Source organism: Thunnus maccoyii, chromosome 19 (assembly GCF_910596095.1).
Source record: "Thunnus maccoyii chromosome 19, fThuMac1.1, whole genome shotgun sequence".
Classification (NCBI taxonomy): Eukaryota; Metazoa; Chordata; class Actinopteri; order Scombriformes; family Scombridae; genus Thunnus; species Thunnus maccoyii.
The window spans coordinates 22,224,293-22,242,115 of NC_056551.1; the positions used below are offsets into that span (position 1 = coordinate 22,224,293).

General features: G+C 37.8%; 1 protein-coding gene across 2 annotated transcripts; it reads left to right on the top strand.

The window, feature by feature from the left end:
• The first annotated feature begins 13,111 nt into the window (after positions 1-13,111).
• ankra2 (ankyrin repeat, family A (RFXANK-like), 2) lies at positions 13,112-17,311 on the top strand. 2 transcript variants are annotated; one of them, XR_006092598.1, is made up of 10 exons: positions 13,112-13,211; positions 13,471-13,826; positions 13,988-14,146; positions 14,237-14,302; positions 14,584-14,681; positions 14,837-14,962; positions 15,098-15,164; positions 15,288-15,368; positions 16,199-16,557; positions 16,882-17,311. XR_006092598.1 is itself a non-coding variant. In XM_042395332.1 (9 exons), exons 2-9 carry the CDS (start codon positions 13,526-13,528, stop codon positions 16,252-16,254), a joined length of 954 nt encoding a protein of 317 aa, XP_042251266.1. In that variant the 5' UTR covers positions 13,112-13,211; positions 13,471-13,525; the 3' UTR covers positions 16,255-16,599. The 2 variants fall into 2 exon arrangements, 1 of the variants encoding a protein (XP_042251266.1); XM_042395332.1 differs by lacking the exon at positions 16,882-17,311 and having other exon boundaries at positions 16,199-16,599.
• The last annotated feature ends 512 nt before the right edge of the window (positions 17,312-17,823 follow it).

Genomic DNA, 17,823 nt, shown 5'->3' on the forward strand with positions numbered 1-17,823 from the left:
AGTCATTTTCATATTAGCTAAATAAAACGGTACAAAATATGTTAGTTCTGTTTAGTGTTGATCATTAAAAGTAAACTATGTTCTTTAAATAAATGCTTTGCAGTCAATTAATTTATTGATCATAAAACAGTTAAAATCTGCTGTAATTACATTAGCAACAGTATTGGTAGCTAGCTATGTTATGACAATATACCAATCTGATCAAGAAAAATAGTATTATTAGCTTTCAACACAACACTGACTGTACTGTACAAAGTGATGTGATAATGTACTGACAGAAATTAACTCAAACAGTTTTAACTTTGTTTTTGTAAAACCTTTTCTTGAAGCCAGGAGTTGTGTACTCCATTAATTTAATTGTTAGAGAAGTTTCGTGGCAGTATCAAGGGTCAGCCCATTCAGTCACTTTGATGCTGGTGCACATTTTAATCACCAGTGTCATTAAGTTAGTAAGGGAGTGATTAGCTTAGTGCTTAACAGGTAATAAAAAGTCATAAGTATGAAGATTAGATTAGTGTTTTTTTAATACCCCACCCTTCCACACAGTAAACTATATACAGGACTATAAGGAAACAGTATAAGCTGTATAATAATACTTGATTTAGAAGATCTTCAACTTTATACAGTATTGCAATGGACTTTGACATTTTAGCTTTGATATAATTTATATGTGGCTGCCAGCATAATTAAGTAACTACTTAACCAAAAGTGTGCTAGCCCTCTAATTCCATAACTTTGTAATTTCTTCAGTAATAAATAATGGTCAAAAGTATCAAATGCTTTTATGAGATCCAGGAATACTGTATAGTGTATACTGTATATTCTTCATTTTTTATTGCAGTTGTTATTTCCTCCACAAATTCCATTAGTGCGAATGAGTTAGTGCAAATTGCTGTTCAAAGAGTACATTATGTTTTGTGCTAAAGTCATCTATTCTTATATATATATATATATATATATATATATATATATAATATGTATGTATGTATGTATGTATGTATATATGTATGTATGTATATATATATGTGTGTGTGTGTGTGTGTGTGTGTGTGTGTGTGTGTGTGTGTTTCCAGTATTTCCAGTATTTTTAAGAACTGTGAGAGCAAAGAAATTGGTCTGTAATTAGAGAATACATGTCTATCTCCATATATAGGTGCTATTTTCATTTTGCTGGGAAATATACCAGCTTGTAGAGACTGATTACAAATATGAGTCAGTGGTTTCACTACACACTCAATTCCATTCCAGTCCGTAGACTTCTTACTTACTTAAATGTTTGAACAATGTCAATGATTTAATTTTCATCTGTTCCCTTTATTAACATGGATTGTTTATTTACATTAATAGTTTTACCGTCCACATCATCATCTTTACTGCAAGGTTTAATTAGCTCCTTAGCTAAATTAGGTCCAATATAAACAAAAAACATAATTAAATTCATCCATTTCATTAATAGTTGTATTATGCTTTGTCAGGAAATAAGTTGGGTAACCTGCTTTTCCAGTTTCATTTTTAATATCATTCAATATTTCAGTGTTGGTAATCCAGAAAATGAACTGTGTAATTGTTTATCAAATACAGATTTTGTCATACCTTTTAGATCTTAGCAGGACAAAAGATGGCGACACCTAAAGAGGTCCTCTTGGAGTGTTTGGAGGATTTGAAATCTGAGGACTTTAAAAAATTCAAGTGGTACCTGTGTCAGCGGGGGGTCCTTGAAGGCTTCAAAGCAATCCCAAATAGTCGACTAGAGAATGCAGAGAGAACGGACACAGTGGATCAGATGTTCAACAGCTACTGTGCAAACACTATTAAAGTGACCAGAATGATTTTGGGGAAGATCAATAAGAATGATCTGGTGGAACGTCTGTCACAAACCATCTCAGAACCTTCAGGTAAGTCATGGAGAGATTAAAAATGTGATGTTATAAAGATATTTAGAAGTGCTCAGTCAAAGGCTGATGGACTTGCTTTATATTCTTCAAGATGTTTCTCCTTTCATCCAAAAGTCTTCTTTAGTTCTAACTGACTCATGGGAAGTCACAGGTGCTTAACCTCTGCAGGGCAGTTTACACCTCAAAGCTGTGTTCAGACAGAACACTAAGCAAATTTTCGCCTCACGTTACTCACGCAAATTTTACCACTGGATAATTTGTTTATTTGGCCTAACAGCCAAAATACCAACTGTACATTGACATGTATATGAACTTGGATTAAGTTATCATTTATCATTATCATTTAAGTTATCATATTATCATTTAGGTTCAGGAACTCATCCTCATAGTGAGAGGAGAACAGAGGAAACAAAAGCAGAGCCAGTAACAATAGATACATGTTAAGTTTCTGTCATTGAAGCAGCATATGTTAACTTTGGAAACCAACCAGGCTAGCTGTTTCCCCTTGTTTCCAGTCTTTGTTTTGCAGGCCATCATAAAGTGAGGGGGAGACATGATAATTGTTTAAATATGGGGATAAAGGCACACATTCTCAGAAAGTCTCTCCTGGAGGGGATATATGGTGTTGCACTCGGTTGCTCACATGAAAAGTGACAGGAGTAGCTGTGCAATAAATTTTAAAAAGAAAGCTTGAGAGAGAAGTTTCTCACCTTCACAAACATGAACAATCACTGTGTAAAGTGGGTGTGAATGTTGGATTGTCAGGTTCAGAACAATCCAACAAAAATTCCAATGTTGGAAAGGTGTGTGGCGACGGAGTTTCAAAGCTGTTCAACCATCCAACAAGCAGTTCTGATGAACTATACTGACGCTTAAACAGACCTTCTGTTTGTTGAATATTATTAGATGATCTTTCCATAATACCATAAAACCCTAAATGAAGACATGAAACTCCAATGAGCTGAATAGATCCCACACTTATAAGAAAATATTTTTATGATTCATATTTTCTATCACATCTTCTCATCAATTGTTGTTTATTCATTCAGATATTCTTGTTGAGTGCCGTAACAAACTCAAGTGTAACCTGAAGAAGAGGTTCCAGTGTGTGTTTGAGGGGATTGCTAAAGCAGGAAACTCAACCCTTCTGAATCAGATCTACACAGAGCTCTACATCACAGAGGGAGGGACTGCAGAGGTCAATGATGAACATGAGGTCAGACAGATTGAAACAACATCCATGAAATCAGACAGACCAGAAACAACAATCAGACAAGAAGACATCTTTAAAGCCTCACCTGAAAGAGATGAACAAATCAGAATAGTGATGACAAAGGGAGTGGCTGGCATTGGGAAAACAGTCTTGACACAGAAGTTCACTCTGGACTGGGCTGAAGGCAAAGCCAACCAGGACATACAGTTCACATTTCCATTCACTTTCAGAGAGCTGAATGTGCTGAAAGGTAAGAAGTATAGCTTGGTGGAACTTGTTCATCACTTCTTTACCGAAACTAAAGAAGCAGGAATCTGCAGGTTTGAAGAATTCCAGGTTGTGTTCATCTTTGACGGTCTGGATGAGTGTCGACTTCCTCTAGACTTCCACAACAATGAGATCCTGACTGATGTTACAGAGTCCACCTCAGTGGATGTGCTGCTGACAAACCTCATCAGGGGGAAAATACTTCCCTCTGCTCGCCTCTGGATAACCACACGACCTGCAGCAGCCAGTCAGATCCCTCCTGAGTGTGTTGACATGGTGACAGAGGTCAGAGGGTTCACTGGCCCACAGAGGGAAGAGTACTTCAGGAAGAGATTCAGAGATGAGGAGCAGGCCAGGACAATCATCTCCCACATCAAGAAATCACGAAGCCTCCACATCATGTGCCACATCCCAGTCTTCTGCTGGATCACTGCTAGAGTTCTGGAGAATGTATTGAAAAGCAAAGAGAAAGGAGAGCTGCCCAAGACCCTAACTGAGATGTACATCCATTTCCTGGTGGTTCAGTCCAAGACGAAGAACGTCAAGTATGATGGAGGAGCTGAGACAGATCCACACTGGAGCACAGAGAGCATGACGATGATTGAGTCTCTGGGAAAACTGGCTTTTGAGCAGCTGCAGAAAGGCAACCTGATCTTCTATGAATCAGACCTGACAGAGTGTGGCATCGATATCAGAGCAGCCTCAGTGTACTCAGGAGTGTTCACACAGATCTTTAAAGAGGAGAGAGGGCTGTACCAGGACAAGATGTTCTGCTTCGTCCATCTGAGCGTTCAGGAGTTTCTGGCTGCTCTTCATGTCCATCTGAGGTTCATCAAGTCTGGAGTCAATCTTCTGGCTGAACAATCATCCTGGTGGTTTGAAGTGTTCGGAGGTAAATCAACACATCTTTACCAGAATGCTGTGGACGCGGCGTTAAAGAGTCCAAATGGACACTTGGACTTGTTCCTCCGCTTTCTCCTGGGTCTTTCACTGCAGACCAATCAGACTCTCCTACGAGGTCTGCTGACACAGACAGGAAGTAGCTCACAGACCAATCAGGAAACAATCAAGCACATCAAGAAGAGGCTCAGTGAGAATCTGTCTGCAGAGAGAAGCATCAATCTGTTGCACTGTCTGAATGAACTGAATGATCGTTCTCTAGTGAATGAGATTCAGTGGTACCTGAAATCAGGAAGTCTCTCCACAGATAAACTGACTCCTGCTCAGTGGTCAGCTCTGGTCTTCATCTTACTGTCATCAGAAAAAGATCTGGACGTGTTTGAGCTGAAGAAATACTCCACTTCAGAGGAGGCTCTTCTGAGGCTGCTGCCAGTGGTCAAAGCTTCAAATAAGGCCCTGTAGGTGGATAACCACTGAATAAATTAACAATTTCAAATATGTTTAATTTTATACATGATGAATAAAACTTTTGTGTTCATCATTAATTCCTCTTCAGGCTGAGTGTCTGTAACCTCTCAGAGAGAAGCTGTGCAGCTCTGTCCTCAGTTCTCAGCTCTCAGTCCTCCAGTCTGAGAGAGCTGGATCTGAGTAACAACAACCTGCAGGATTCAGGAGTGAAGCTGCTCTCTGATGGACTGAAGAGTCCATGCTGTACACTGGAAACTCTCAAGTAAGGATACAGACGTTTGTTAAACATTTTAACCTGTTTTAGGTTCATATTAGTGAAGATGGTAAAATCTGTAGGATTTTCCTGCAAACAGGATTTTCTAAAATACTTAGTCAACATTATCTTCTGAATTCCAGTCTCTCAGGCTGTCTGATCACAGAGGATGGCTGTGCTGCTCTGGCCTCAGCTCTGAGCTCCAATCCCTCCCATCTGAGAGTTCTGGACCTGAGCTACAATCATCCAGGAGACTCAGGAGAGAAGCTGTTGTCTGCTGGACTAAGGGATCCACACTGGAGACTGGACACTCTCAGGTATGGACAGACAACAAGAGTTCACTGCTTCATGTTGTCAACAGCAGTTAGAACACATGTTGGATCTGACTGTGTTTCTTCCTCCAGGGTGGACCATGGTGGAGAGCACAGGTTAAAACCTGGTCTGAAGAAGTGTAAGTGTGGATTTTATTTGATTCATGACAACTAAACAGCACATAGTCATTTTCTCTTTGATTGATTGATTGATTAATTCATTCATTATTTACCATTCAAAGATCATTGAGGGCATGTCCTCATTTACAATGATGTCGAATGTACAGAACAGAACAGATTAATTACAAACAAAATAAAACAATCGACAAGAAAACAAACAACCAATAACAGAACACAGCAAACACTGATTAACAACAGTTACATTCAAAAGGGGAGTAGTTTGTAATCATGGTTTTAAATTGACTTATTGGTACAATTGTGTCAAGTTTCAATGTATGTAAAATGTTCCAGATGTGTGCAGCACAAAAACTAAAAGCAGTTTTCCCAAATTTAGTGTTTGCACACAGGACCTCAAGCAATAGCCAATCATTTGAACAAGCTGAATATTGACTATGATGGCAAGTTGCCATTAAGGGCTTTATAAGTATAAGATAACCAATACTTCTCACATCTAACTGTTGGAGATGCCCATCCCACCATTTCATACAAGAGGCAATGATGTGTGGAATAACTGTCACCAGTAATGAATCTTAGGGTGGAGTGATAAACTGAATCTAGGGGTTTAGAGTTGAGGCAGAGGTGTGTATAGATAACATCACCATAATCCAAAACAGACAAGAAAATAGTCTCAATTATCCCCTTCCCACTGAGTATAGGAAAATCAGCTCTGTTTCTGTACAAATATCCAATTTTTTGTTGCAGCTTACTGACAAGTGTGTCAATGTGAAATTGTCATGACTGTACTGTCACAACTGAGAACAGTTCCTAAAATAACTTAAAATCCATGTCCAATGACTAAAATCCTTTATCCAGTTAAAAGATATAGTTAAGAACGACCAGAGTTTAAGGAGTGTATTGGAAAAAATACGGCTAAAAACGGGATAAAAAGTCAATTTCTGACAGCGTTTCTGGTGGGTACACACAGACGCCGATGCATGCATGGCATCTGTTGGTCTGTGTGGTCATTTTTTTTATTTTAAATACAAAGCTGGTCTGTGTAGTATTTATTCAGTACATTACTGACAAAATGTTTCATCATTGAACTTAATAGAAATGAACAACAGATCAGAACTTAGAGAATAAATCCATCAGGTGTGTCAGATGACTGAAACTGTTGATGTGTTTCTCCTTCTCTTCATCAGATTTCTGTGAACTCACATTGGACACAAACACAGTACACAAACAACTCAAACTGTCTGACAACAACAGGAAGGTGACACGTGTGAAACAGTATCAGCCATATCCAGAGCATCCAGACAGATTTAACAGCTATCCTCAGCTGCTGTGTAGAAATGGTTTGACTGGTCGCTGTTACTGGGAGGTCGAGTGGAGAGGAGAGGTTCATATATCAGTGACTTACAGAGGAATCACAAGGAAAGGAGACAGTAAAGACTGCAGGTTTGGATTTAATGATCGGTCCTGGGGTCTGAAGTGTTCTGATAGTGATGGTTACTTTGTCCGGCACAATGACATAGAAACATCCATACCCTCTTCCTCCTCCTCCTCCTCCTCCTCCTCCTCCTCTGTCTCTAACAGAGTAGCAATGTATGTGGACTGTCCTGCTGGCACTCTGTCCTTCTACAGAGTCTCCTTTGATACACTTATTCACCTCCACACCTTCAACACCACATTCACTCAACCTCTGTATCCTGGGTTTGCAGTAGGTCCTGGTTCTTCAGTCTTTCTGTGTCCTCTTACTGAGAGAGAGTCTACTCCTGTGTAGATGTTGGTGGAACGAGTTACCAAACTCTGTTCAATCTGCAGAGTCTGTAAGAAAAGACTAAAGACCCAGCTCTTTCATGAACACCTCTGTACTTGATGGCTAGAAGGTAGAGAAAAAACAAAAGGACAAAAATTAAAAAGTGCAATCTATGCACTCTATGCATTGCCTCGGTGCACCACCTGTTGACATCTACATCCTATCAGATCCCTGCTTGTGTTGTATAAGTCTCAGATGTATGTCGCTTTGGATAAAAGCGTCTGCTAAATGAAATTGTAAATTGCAAATTGTAAATTATAGACAAACACTCACACTGCTGATTGAAGACAGTTGCTGAAATCACTGTTCACTCTGTTAACCAGTGAACAACAGAAACTGGAAGTGACAGCAGCTTCCTGTGTTTAAATGTTGATGGTGGTTAAGGTTTCACTCTGGTTTCATTTGGATCACTGATGGTACTTTACTGTCTGAATGTTGTTTCTATTAGAAGTAGTGAAATGATCTCCTCTGGGCTGAATTAATATGTAAAAACTGACTCTGATATTCACTTCAATAAAGTTTTCTTGGAGCAGCATCTATTAGCTGTTAGTGGCTGTTAGTGAAGAAGAATACCCTTTTGGGAGCAGACTTAATAATTAAAGGAGAACACACATTTGGTTTGGAGACTTGATAATCAAGTGACGTCTGAGACAACTCTTTGATCAAACATATGCCAATTGTCCTTTCCACCTCCTGTCCCCTGCTGATTTGACCCCTCCTGTCTTGCCCCTGGATTTGCCTTGATCTTGTATGTAAATGCCCCCCCCCCCCCCTCCTATCTTTGTTTACCATTTGTTGGTCACTACTTTGATCCTCACTGTATAAAGTCTTGCCATTTCTTCTGCTCTGGGTCAGTCTACTGTATCAGACCAGCTCTGTGTCAGTATGCTCACCGCATTTCCGGAATGCTATTAAACCACTTCCACCACAGCAAACTTTGAACAAGGACTTGAGTGAATTTTCTTCAACATTAGCTATTCCATTTGATCAGGATCTTAAAGTGAAGTTTTTCCTGAAAATGTCTGCCAGACATCTCAGTCTGTTTGACATCAGCTCAATTTGTGTTAAATCATTAATCAGATCATCAATAAAAATATTCATTCACTATTTGAGTACATCACTTGTTTCTTACATGGTCATTGTTTTTTCTCTTTCCTGTAATCGATGTGTAAAGTTATACTACTTCTACTTCTGCTACACTACTTGTGTAATTCTGTAATTAGAACATTAATGACAGAATGAATTCTGCAAACATGATCTTTACATAGATTTCTCATTGTCATGTTGTACAGTCCTTTATTTGACGCTGTTGTTGTTGATCATTAATTAACGCTTAAGAGAAATGAAAAAAGGGAAAATAAAAAGAGCCTGTCAGGCATCTGTCCAATATGTTTTCTCTGGAAACAAGATACCTGTACTGAAACACCTGGCCCAAGTTTCTGTATCTTGGTTAGTTTGTGGTAATTTGATGAAGCACAGCTGTGTTTGGGAAATCGCACCATTTGAGCAAAATATAACTTACAAAAATAAGAAGTTACCAAGGGGACCCAATTTATCAATATTAATATTATATTGTTTATTTTCAATAGAATTATAACAGGAATCTTAGATTTTACAGTTAAAATATTCAAATATGTCACTAAAATCATGCAAATTATAATAACTAAAGGTAGGTACAATATGTATAAAAAATGATTTACAAAAATGTAGTATTTTCCACATTTTCTTTACTATTCACTCTGAACAGGTAGTTAAAATAGTACAGTTTTAGTATATTAATAGAATAGTGATATATGTATCCCTGTGTTTAAATGTATAAATGTCAACATTCAGACAAATAATAATGTATTTTTCTGTTTTATTATTTGTTCTTTCCCTACATGAAGACATGTTACAGATTTATTGATCAGATAAGTGTGTGTGTGTGTGCATGAACTTATTCAAAACCAGCGTTGTGAGGACATTTCTGTGTTTTGAGGACATTTTGGCCAGTTCTCACGACTTCAAATGGCAATTTGAGGATTAAGACTTGGTTTTAAGGTTAAGGTTGGAATGGGTTTAGGTTCAATTTAGGGTAAGGGTTTGGTTTAGGCATTTAGTTGTAATTGTTAAGGTTAAGGTAAGGGGTAGAGAATGCATTATGTCAATGAGTGTCCTCACAAGGCTGTAAAGACAAACGTGTGTGTGTGTGTGTTCGTGTGTGTGTCTCTGTGCGTGTGTGGTTGGTTTAAAGGGACTCTGAGCTCTGAACAGAGAGTAGGAGATGAAGTTTGATTCGGACAGAATCCGCTGAACCTGTGGACATTGCAGCAGCATTTGCTGGGTGTAATGTCGGTAATTTTGAGTAATTTTGGTGTGTTTTCGGTAGTTTTGCAGTGGTCTTTGCAGTATGTTTGTGGCCATGATGAGCTGCTCTCTCTTGGCAGAGGCTCTGGGCCACCGGATGACAATGATGAAGAAGAAGAAGAAGAAGAAGATGTGATGCAGGTGAGTCTGAGCGCAGAGAGCCAGCGGGTGATTAAATAGAGCTGGAGAGTGATCCAAGAGGAAATCAGCAGGGTTGGAATCATCATGTTTTTCAAGTGAGTCAATCATTTAACTTATAATAAGAATCCTGATATCAGATATCCAGTAATCACAGACATGTCAGGTCACATATTCATTTACCAACAGTTTTACCAACAATCACAGGTGAAATTCATGTTTTCACATGTAAAATGTCTTGAAATCATGTTACTACCCAGCTGGCACCTGACATCGATTTGATGTCAGAAAGACGTTGGCCTCTAATGTTGGACAGACATTAAATTTTAGTTGAAAATGACAATTTGGTTGACGTCAAAACCTAACATTGGCTTGACATCAACTTCCAATGACAGATGTTGAATTTCGGTTGAGAATCAAAATTGGATATCCGTTAAAACCCAACGCTTGGTTGACATCAAGCTCCAATGTCAGACAGACGTTAAATTTTGATTTTGTCTTTCAAAATACACATACACTCAGCATAGTACACTTAATTAGTTATGTGGCATATCACTGGTGATCAGTGCAGGGAGGTTAATCATCTATTATTTATACTGATGACTAACATCCATGGAACACAACAAATTCCACTTCTTTTTCTGTGTGCATATATGTTAAAATATACAGCTACACTATATTTACATACTTGATTTTGTCACCATTTTGACACACAGCTCACATTAAACATCCACACATCCCATAGAGTTTTTCAATTGAGGCCAGAAAACCTGGAACTTAGTTTTCTTTCTTTAGTGGTTGGGAAATGTAGACCAAGTTTGTGCAAGAGGAACTGAATTATTGCATGTTTAAAGCTGCTGCGAGAAATGTACAAAGAATGACAAAAAGCATATAAATTGTAGATGGATTGCACAGTGTAAGGGTGCAAGTTGAAGCTTAACAGTAACCTCACATAGTACCCTTAAATTAGTAAGTATACAGTTCTCATATCCTTGACCAAAGGTTGATACCAGAACATGTTGTAATGCATAATATAATAAAAGATTTACACATTGAGCTTGTTTTTCCTCTCATTGCATTTGCACTTTCTTTTAGAGTGCATTAATATCAGAATTTACTGTATGAACTCCTCTGGCTTCCAGGGGTGTAGCAGCATCTAAGGCTGAAAAAACCTATCCTGATATGTCAGGATAGAAGCAACCTCATCATTTATTTGTGGAAAATAAACCACATGTCTGTGTAAACATAAATCCAATAGCTTAAAGTGTCATAAACAGAAAGGCGGAAAACACGAAGATGTCTGAAAACAAGAAATTAGGCCTCTTCAAGCACACTGAGTCTAATCGTGGGCTGAAATTGAAATATAATGATGGGTGCAGCAATTTGATGGCTTCAGTAGCTGGGTTGTATACTTAAAGTGGAAGTGTGATGGTGTACAATGACTGCTTTATTCCTAAAACACATTAAGGTTGTTATTCTAAAATCAATTTTAACCAATTTTTTAAGCCATTTACTCACAGTGTCAAAATGTGGTTGTGAAAAATAGTTAAGGGTGCTGCGAGTCAAGTTTCAGTTCAAGAGGTCAAGATTCAGGCTGATATTTGATTTAATGTTAACGCTGTAAATTAAAGCATTTAATATTCCTCTTTGCTCCGTCTGTCATTTTGTAAAGAGGTTACTGTTTATTTTCCTGAGGAAACACTTTAATGAACTGATTTTGAAGTTCTACCATTTTCCTGATGCATCACAGAAATGTAAATTTCCATGTGAGTTTAATATGTGTTTTCAAAAACACATGTCTTTAACGGGAACCTCCAACAATTTTATACATGAATGTTGAGTTACTCCTGAGGGTTAGCTCTACCCTGTGAAAACAGTTGTATAATGTCTTTTGTGGTTCTTTAGGGAGCTTTCTGAAGTCTAAAAAAGCATGAGCATGACGGAATTTATAACAGAAAACTTGCTTTACAGACTGGAGGTGTGTAGCTTTAAAGATGTGGGCATTTACCAGCCAGTAGGCTATCTGTCTTAACAACAAGTTGCGTTATGGGAAATGTAGGAGCCAGTGTTTGGGGCTTTTTACCCATACAAGAGACTTGAAGTCAGGATATCTTCACCTCTGTCACATCGATATTTAAGGGTATTTTAGAAAAGCAGTCTCATGTGAGTCCCTCAGTCCTATGATAGTGCAATACTAAATTCGTGGAGTAGCCCTTTAAAAAGGCAAACTGTTCTGGAGAGTGATGATTCTTGATAATAGAAACCCTTCACACTGTATTAATGATTAGGCAATATCATGATATTAAGTGTTTCAGCTATCATATGGTATGAATGTTTCATGGACTGTAACTCAGTACATTTACTCAAGTTCTGTACTTAAGTACAATTTTGAGGTACTTGTACTCTACTTTAGTATTTCCATTTTATGCTACTTTATACTTCCACTCCATTACATTTCAGAGGGAAATATTGTATTTTCTACAGCTTTAGTAACTTTTCAGATGAAGATTTGACACAATGGATAATATAACAAGCTTTTAAAATACAACACATTGTTAAAGATGAAACCAGTCGTTTCCAACCTTTTTGGCTTTTGATGTCAAAAAAAAAAGCAGTGTTTAGTCAGGGTCACATTTCAAATGTCCATGAGTTGTTAACAGCTCCACCAAATAGTGATTTTTCCTTTTAAACTTCTCACATGGTTTCATTTCAATAAATGTTCAAATATTTCATTAAAAATCAGAAATTAGAGAAAAAGTGCAAAAACTGAAAACAAATTTTGTATCCAAACTTCTTTCCTCTCCCATCAATCATCACATGACCCTTCAGATTTATCTTGTGACCTGTTGTAGGGGCCCAACCCCTAGGTTGGGAACGACTGGACTAAATTAGCTAACTGTATATAAAGTAGTTGAAACTAGCTCCACCTCCAGCAGCTACAACAGTAACATGCTGCTCACACACTGATGCTTCAGTATTAATAATATAATGATGTCATATAATAATATATCAGTCAGAGGGACCAAGCCACTACCTATACCTTAATACTTTAAGTACATTTTGCTGCTGACACTTAGTACTTTATTTAAATTTGATTTTTCATGCATGCAGGAGTTTTACTTGTAATGGAGTATTTTTACATTGCTGTACTGATCTGAATAATTGTTCCACCACTGGAATTAGGTGTGTTTTTGACCCAGGATCCACACTGGTTGTATTAAATTAGTGTGTTAAGTACTGTGTTTTTAACTACACAAATATATAGATGGGCGTATGAGCTATTTCATCAAAAATAATTAATTTATCTGTCCAGCATCAGCAGCTCTAGAGGCCCCGGAACTAAATAAAAAATGGGGGAGGTTAAAAGAAGATGCACTCTGTTGTTTGTGCGACAAATTGCGCATGCGTGTAGATATATCAAAACACCGAAAAAAGACGGATGACCGCATGAGGATATCCAAGAAAAACAATGTCCTATCGAGTAAGAAATTACTTTTTTTGTAGGAAAATGCTTTTTATTGACATTTACGCTTTAATGTCTTTACGTGTTCAAATGTAGTAGCATCAGCTTATTAGTTTGACGGGTGTAAGGTTACTATAACAATAGCCCGCATGCTAACAGCTGCTAACAGACGTTGTTTGATATTTAACAGCCAGTGTTCGGTATGTTCACACTAATTGTAATGCGAGCTGTTTGATATCGTTTTGTGATTTCAATATAACGTGTTTCCGCATTTCAGGCGTGCAGTAGCTTCAGTGTAATCTCAGTGTGACAGCTCAGTGAGAGATCCAAAGATGGACAGCGTTACCGTGTCGGCCTCAGATGGGACAGCTGACTGTCCTCTGGTCTCTGAGGAAATGGAGGGGATCTGTGTAATGCCAGATATAAGTGCCATCAAGACTGAGCAGTCAGTGGGTGCGAGCCCAGATGACCCAGGCACCCAAAATGTGGCCATGGGGATCAAGTTCATCCTGCCAAACCGTTTTGATATGAATGTTTGCTCAAGATTCGTCAAGTCCCTCAACGAGGAGGACAGCAAGAACATCCAGGACCAGGTCAACTCTGATCTGGAGGTGGCTTCTGTTTTATTCAAAGGTAACCCCAACTTTCAAGATAACTCAATGTGCCAAGGTTATCTTGTTTTAATGTCTGACTGTAACTAATATAAGCCTACTTGTAGGGCTTAGTTCGTGATTCATTTGTCAATAGACTAATTGTTGCAGCTCTTGCCACAAAATGTTTTCTTTCTCTTTCAGCTGAGTGCAACATCCAGACCTCACCTTCTCCGGGCATACAAGTGCGTCATGTATACACACCATCCACCACCAAACATTTCTCTCCCATCAAGCAGTCCACCACACTCACCAATAAACACCGGGGCAACGAGGTTTCTTCCACACCTCTTCTGGTGCATTGTAAGTAGTTTTAACTTAAACTTCTAAAAGTGTTATCATGAGTTGAGATGCTAATTAATAACATGTGCATGTTTTTTTTTTTCCTTTCAGCTTTGTCCATTCATCAGTTGGCAGCCCAAGGAGAAATGGTTTTTCTGGCTAGCAGGATTGAACAAGGTAAACGGCCCATCCAGCTTGTCAAATACATATAATTCTGCATAGTTATGCAGTGGTGAAATGATCTCAGTCAGTAGTTATAACCACTGGTGTTATTGTATCAATCTAACTTGCATAACATAGTAGTTATACAGACTTTTTTTTGTCTAACATAAATATTTTGCATACATAGTGAAATAAACTTGAAGAAAAGTAGTATCTCCCTTGTATTTAAAATGTTTTAATTGTTGTCCTGATGAATATGTTGTTTGCATCTTTTTTTTTATGTATCATATTAACAGAGACTGTGATCAATCTACAAGATGAGGAAGGATTTACACCTCTGATGTGGGCAGCTGCACATGGACAAATTGCTGTTGTCGAGTTTCTGCTTCAAAATGTATGATAAAACATCTGTTAAAAAGATTTCATAGCATACTTTATAGTGCATGCTTCATATGCTATTCAGAATAACCTTTGTTGTACATTTTTAGACCGTGCTCTCCTTTATTTATTTACTGGTTTTGTGTCATTTTGCCTCATTCTTCACCTCAGGGTGCTGACCCCAACCTCCTGGCCAAAGGAAGGGAAAGCGCGTTGTCCTTGGCCTGCAGTAAGGGATACACCGATATTGTGAAGATGCTCATTGACTGTGGTGTCGATGTCAATGAATATGACTGGGTAAGAACACTAAGCCTTTATTTGCTCATTCAGCAAACACCGATATGACAGCAGGGGAGATGTTTCGCTCACTTGTTTTTTATTCATCTCTGTATGAAATGTGACCTCATGTGATGTTGCCTCTGTGGGTTTCAGAATGGTGGAGCCCCTCTGCTCTACGCTGTCCATGGGAACCATGTACGCTGTGTTGAAATCTTGTTAGGTGAGGACTAATCTTTTTCTCAAAAGTATCACCTGGCTGTATTTTAAAAAAAAATTCATTTGGATATATGGATTTATATCTTTAGGAATAATAATAACTAAAATTTGTTTGTATGTCTTCCAGAGAGTGGTGCTGATCCTACCATCGAGTCAGATTCTGGATTCAATGCAATGGACATGGCGGTGGCTATGGGTCATCGGAATGGTATGTAAAACAAACCCGTAGTCTAAACCTACATTTAAAGCTATTATACTGCAGCTCCCCTCAGCTTAACAGAGCCTCATAGTGAGTTTCTGCTCATAGTTTAGCTGTTTTGTTGTGTAACTTCAGTGTTTGGTTCACTCTCACCACTCTCGTAGTGTTGTTTTCAGCCGCAGCAGGCAGCTGTTTACGGAGAACAAGCTCTAAAAACCTGCTGTACACTACCTGCTCAGCACCAAACAGCAAACAGACACAGTTAGCGACAAGCTTAGTGGAACATTTAACAACTTAACTGCCAGATTTTTCCCCTCAGGAGTTGATAGAGAGCAGAAAGAGAGTGAATATTTGACTTACATTCATCAGGTGGACAGATACGACTCACGACTAAACGACTAAATGAATGATAATGTTTCTCCGTGTGTGCTGGATGTGTTAAGTTCGCCATATCAACATAAACGGTGCTGCTCCTGTCCATAAAATCAGCTATTGCAGTTTAGAGGTTAAAAAACGTGTAGGTGTTTTTCTAGCAAAATGCCAAACATTTATATGTTCCAGCTTCTCAATTGTGGGGATTTTTTGTGTGGTTTCTCTGTGTTTTCATATCATTGTAATATGAATACGGAAATAATTGTGGATTTTGGACTGTTGGTCAGACAAAAACCTGTAATTTGAAGACATCATCTTGGGCTTTAGGAAATTGTGACGGACGTTTTTCGCTATTTTCAGACAATTTACAGACAAAACAATCGAGAAAACATTCTGCAGATGAATCGATACTGAAAACAAACGACCGCAACTCTGTTGAGTAAAGTACTGTGTGTTTCTCTGTTTAGTTCAACAGGTGATGGAGGCACATTTACTGAAGTTGCTGATGGGAATAAGAGAATGAACTGTTAAGCTTGAGGAAAACATACTGGAGGGACAATGCTGCGCTCTGGACAATCATGTAGCATGCCCAGGCTATGAGCCTACAGGAATGTTTTGTTCCACAAAAGTTATATTTCAACAGCATCACATCAACATTATTTTGTGGGCATGGTGCATATGAAGATAAGTGCTGTGTGATTTTTATTTTTATTTTATTTTAACCCTCATTCAAACTGTTTTACTCAGCACTTTTTCCTCAGTGAATGTGGAGTAGCAGATTTGATCAGGATTCACTGACAGAATTTTAAAGAACAAAAATGTAAAGGTGAGTGTAAAAAAAAAAAAAAAAAAAAGCACAGTTCCTCACTACAAGCCAGCATGCACTGCACTCCACCTGTATGCTGCCAAATGTGCAGTTCAGGCTTGATTTTGATTTAATTAAACATGGAAGTTTTGTTTTGAGCCTTTAATGTCATAAATTACATCACATGCTGTCAGGAGCTGCTCCATCCTTTTCCTGTCATGGCAATTTTTAACTAACTTATTAACTATAATTAAAAAAATTTAAGAGTTAACAGGTTTTTAATGTAATAAGATCAATTGCCTCATGTAAGTAAACTGTCTGCTTTTCACTGTAAACACATTTCAGAGATTACAGCAGGTGGATTGAAGATACTTTCTTACAGAACCAGACTGTGCGCTTTATGACGCTGCCAAGATGCGTTGATCCTGAAGATGTTTGTTTGTCGTACTGAGTTTATTTATTTAAATAATTTAGACATTGTGTTGTAATGTAAGTCTGTTTTGTTTCTCTGGATTGTGATGCTAAATGTCCACTGATGTGTTGTGAATTTTTAAAAAGAACTTGCACCTCATTGAAATGTTCCACAAGGTTATTGTGGTTTCTAAGTAACTTACAGTCATAAATGGTGTATCAATATCTTGTATTGACCTTAGTACGAGTCATCATCACACTGTACAGAAATGTTTCTGATTGCAAGTCAAAAAAGGTCAAACCACTGTTTATAGTCACTGAAATGAAGCTTGTTATTTAATAAAAAAATGTAAATCTTTTTAAACTGCATTCAACAGCATCAAATTCGTGGGAGAATAAACTCTTATTTAAGTGTTATAGAGCTGCAACAATTAGTCGATTAATCAATCAGCAGAAAATTAATTGTCTACTCTTTTGATAATCGAATAATTGTTTTAGTAATTTTTGTAAGCAAAACTGCTAAACTTTTGCTTTTCTTTGTCAGACGTGACGGTAAACTGAATATCTGGAATTTGTTAACAACACATTTGAAGATGAAGCCACCATGAAATTATAACATTTCATGACATTTTTCACTATTTTTCTGAAATTTCACAGACGAGAAAATAATCATCAAACTAACTAATAATGAAAATAATTGTTAATTGCAGCCTTTAACTATTATACTAGATAGTAAGGCAGGAGGGAAGTCTTCATTACTGGATGTAAAACTATAGGATTATACCCTTGAGATAATTATTGCATCCTTAAACAGCAGAAAATTTTTAGTTCGATTCCAGCTAGTTTTATTTGAAAATATACGTTTTTCCTAAGTTG

What these genes read in the sequence shown, in the direction of transcription:
- ankra2 (XM_042395332.1), top strand. Translation starts at nt 13,526, where the DNA reads ATGGACAGCGTTACCGTGTCGGCCTCAGATGGGACAGCTGACTGTCCT. An exon ending in GGCTAGCAGGATTGAACAAG is followed by an intron (nt 14,303 to 14,583) that starts GTAAACGGCCCA and finishes TCATATTAACAG; the next exon opens with AGACTGTGATCAATCTACAA. An exon ending in ATGTCAATGAATATGACTGG is followed by an intron (nt 14,963 to 15,097) that starts GTAAGAACACTA and finishes TGTGGGTTTCAG; the next exon opens with AATGGTGGAGCCCCTCTGCT.